The 3393-nt window shown below is 57.7% G+C and overlaps 1 protein-coding gene across 1 annotated transcript in view; it reads left to right on the top strand.

Moving 5' to 3' along the window:
- ST14 (suppression of tumorigenicity 14 (colon carcinoma)) overlaps nt 1-2272 on the top strand; it is a 48148-nt gene extending 45876 nt beyond the window's left edge. Inside the window, exons 17-19 of the mRNA XM_011968275.1 lie at nt 326-600; nt 1352-1488; nt 1572-2272. Coding sequence (XP_011823665.1) covers nt 326-600; nt 1352-1488; nt 1572-1733 — 574 coding nt within the window. The 3' untranslated portion in view covers nt 1734-2272. The remainder of the gene's footprint in view (nt 1-325; nt 601-1351; nt 1489-1571) is intronic.
- Nucleotides 2273-3393: the final 1121 nt, after the last annotated feature.

Below are 3393 nucleotides of genomic sequence, written 5' to 3'. Positions count from 1 at the left end.
AAAAGAAAAGAAATCATTTGGGTTGATTTTTCTGTTATTCCTCCTGTGAAAGATCAGGTTCATAAGATACCTAATTTTTGGTCATCAGATTAAAAATGTATTCAAGGAGGGGGGTAAAGAGTTTAAGAGCAGTTTCTTACTGCAGCGGGAGGCACTTAGTAGTTTCTAGCTTAGGGTCAAGACCAAGTAAGAGCTGGCACCGTCATCTTCTCTCAGCAGCTGCTGTGCCTCGTCCATGCGGAGTCCTCTGGGAACGCGCGGGGCTGCGGGGCCCTGTGCACAGACCCGAGTGACCGCGCGGTCTCACAGCGGCTCCCCCTTCCAGGTACTCGGACCCCACGCAGTGGACGGCCTTCCTGGGCTTGCACGACCAGAGCCAGCGCAGCGCCCCCGAGGTGCAGGAGCGCCGGCTCAAGCGCATCATCTCCCACCCCTCCTTCAACGACTTCACCTTCGACTACGACATCGCGCTGCTGGAGCTGGAGAAACCGGTGGAGTACAGCTCCATGGTGCGGCCCATCTGCCTGCCGGATGCCTCGCATGTCTTCCCTGCCGGCAAGGCCATCTGGGTCACAGGCTGGGGACACACCCAGTATGGAGGTGAGCTTCGGGCTGACCCAGGGCTCCACAGAGGGCCTGGGGCCTTCCTCCAAGGCTGTGTTTCCTCTGCGTGTCCAGCCGTGGGGCGAGGGGCCGCCCCAGTCTCCCTCTGCCTGGCAGAATGAGGCTGTCCAGGGCGGAATGGAGGCCTTTAGTAAAAGGGGCATGGGATTTGCAGCCCGGGCTCAGGACTGAAGGCTGGCTTTGCCCCTAACTACCTGAGTAACCCTGAGCGAGTTGCTTAAACTCTGACCCTGTTTCTTCATCCGCATAATGAAGATAGCAACACCTTAAGCCCAGTGGTGCTTAAGGCACGTGAGGGGTGGGTATGAAGGGAAGCAGGCCATTAGTTGGCAAAGGCTAGACTGAAAAAATCCACTCTATAGCATATGCTGAACATTTGTAGACGTTGGAGAGGAAAGAAAACGAACAGGACGTGCAGCTCCAGTGCCCTCACAGAACCCCGGGGGCATTTGCCGCACCTTCCCTCTCTGCTGCTTGTTTCCTCACCCCTGCTTGCGGCGGCGTCTGTTCCCTCTCAATTCGCCTGGCAGATCTCAGCATGCCCCTGCTTTCTCTAGGTGGCTGCTAATGCCAGAGCCCACTGCGTAGACGCGGATTACCCGTTTGTCAGCCCGGGGCATCTGGGCTGTTCCAGAGTTTTGAGAGTCAAGTGACTCGTGGGGAGCGCCTCGAATGACGCTGCCCCCGAAGCAGCCCGGCTCCCAGCCCTGTCCTGCCCTCCCCCCAGGCACCGGCGCGCTGATCCTGCAGAAGGGTGAGATCCGTGTCATCAACCAGACCACCTGCGAGAGCCTCCTGCCGCAGCAGATCACGCCACGCATGATGTGCGTGGGCTTCCTCAGCGGCGGCGTGGACTCCTGCCAGGTGCGCCCCGGGGCAGGAGGGTGGCAGGTAGGCCCCGGGAGAGGCGGGACTGGGGACTCACGGCAGGGCTTGTCTCCGGCCAGGGTGACTCCGGGGGACCCCTGTCCAGCGTGGAGGCAGATGGGCGAATCTTCCAGGCCGGTGTGGTGAGCTGGGGAGACGGCTGCGCTCAGAGGAACAAGCCGGGCGTGTACACGAGGCTCCCTCTGTTTCGGGACTGGATCAAAGAGAAAACTGGGGTATAGGGGCAGGGGCCACCCAAATGTGTACGCCTGCGGGGTGCCCCACCGTCCACCCCAGTGTGCGCGCCTGCAGGCTGGAGACTGGACTGCTGACTGCACCAGCGCCCCAGAACATAGACTGTGAACTGCATCTCCAGGGCTCCAGATCTGCCTAGAAAAGCTCTCTGCTTCCTCCGCCTCCGAAGTGGAGCTGGGAGGTGGAAGGGGAGGACAGTGGTGGTTCTACTGACCCAACTGGGGGCAAAGGTTTGAAGACATAGCTTCCCCCAGCAGCCCCAAGCGAGGCCCAGGCCCGTTTCTGCACAGCTGGCTCCCCTGTCTCTAAGGAGCAGCGGGAATGGAGCCTCCGGGCCTCCTCAGTGAAGGTGGGGGGCTGCCGGATCTGGGCTGTGGGGCCCTTGGGCCGTGCTCTTCAGGAAGCCCAGGCTCAGAGGACCCTGGAAAACTGACGGGTCTGAGATTGGAATTGTTTTACCAGCTCCCAGGGTGGACTTCAGTGTGTGTATTTGTGTAAATGAGTAAAACATTTTATTTCTTTTTAAGTTTCTTTTCCTACTGGAGTTGCGCCCTCCTTTCTTCTTCCTACTGGAGTTGCAAGAAACGGGATGTACATTCCCCTCAGCACAGACCAGAGTCAGGCTGGGTGGGGACCACAGTGCACGTGCTTTCTCCAGGCCAGCAAGGGGCTGGTTTTGCTCTGACCTGTGGCTTCCGAGACCAGGGGCCTGGTGCCCTGGTAGGAGGGACACGTGAGTTGGTGAGGTGGGGAGACAAATGTGTGGGGATGGTGGAGAGGGGGTGCACTGGCGCCCAGGCCCCGGTCTAACGTAGGAGAGGGAGGAGCTTTGTCAGAGGAGAATGGGCGGAAGTGTGGCTTCGTGTTTGGGGGAGAGGTGGTCATGTGAGCGCACACACAGGGACAGATGTGAGGCAGTGCATGAACACCTGGCTGGCTGTCCAGTGAAGGCTAAGCAGATGGGTCCCAAGGCCTTGGAGGAAGGGTACTGCCTGGCTCAAGGGCACCCACACCTCCCATGCCATTCCCCCTTGATTTTTTTTTTTTTTGAGTCAGGGTCTTGCTTTGTCACTCAGGCTGGAATGCAGTGACATGATCACAATTCATTGCAGCCTCAGTCTCCTGGGCTCAAGCTCTCCTCCTGCCTCAACCTCCCGAGTAGCTGAGACTACAGGTGCCCACCACCACACCTAGCTAAGTTTTGTATTCTTTTTGTAGAGACAGGGTCTCACTATGTTTCCCAGGCTGGTCTCGAACTCCTGGGCTCGTCATCTTCCTGCCTTGGTGGCGTGCTGAGCCACCACCCCCAGCCTCCCTCGATTTTTACTTATTAATTTAAAATATTCCCTCTCTCCTTGCTTGGTGGCCTGAAGGGACAATGTCTAAATCTGGGGCGGGGTTAGGGAGCTTTTGGGGGAACATTTGACGGCTTCTGGTATGATGATGGACCGCAGGAGCTTTGGGCAGGGAAGAGGACCCGGGGAGAGAAATGACATGGCCAGTGTCCAGAGGGCAGAGGGTAGCCTTGGCTCACCACTATGTCCCCAGCTCAGGCCTGTCCTAGAATATTGCTGATATGTGTGTGTTCAATGATTTTTTTTTTTTTTTTGCCTGCCATGAGTTATGGAAACAAAAGGGAGGAAATAG

The sequence above is a fragment of the Mandrillus leucophaeus genome, unplaced genomic scaffold (assembly GCF_000951045.1).
Source record: "Mandrillus leucophaeus isolate KB7577 unplaced genomic scaffold, Mleu.le_1.0 Scaffold835, whole genome shotgun sequence".
In the NCBI taxonomy this organism is placed as follows: domain Eukaryota; kingdom Metazoa; phylum Chordata; class Mammalia; order Primates; family Cercopithecidae; genus Mandrillus; species Mandrillus leucophaeus.
This window is presented reverse-complemented; position numbering and strand designations above follow the sequence as displayed.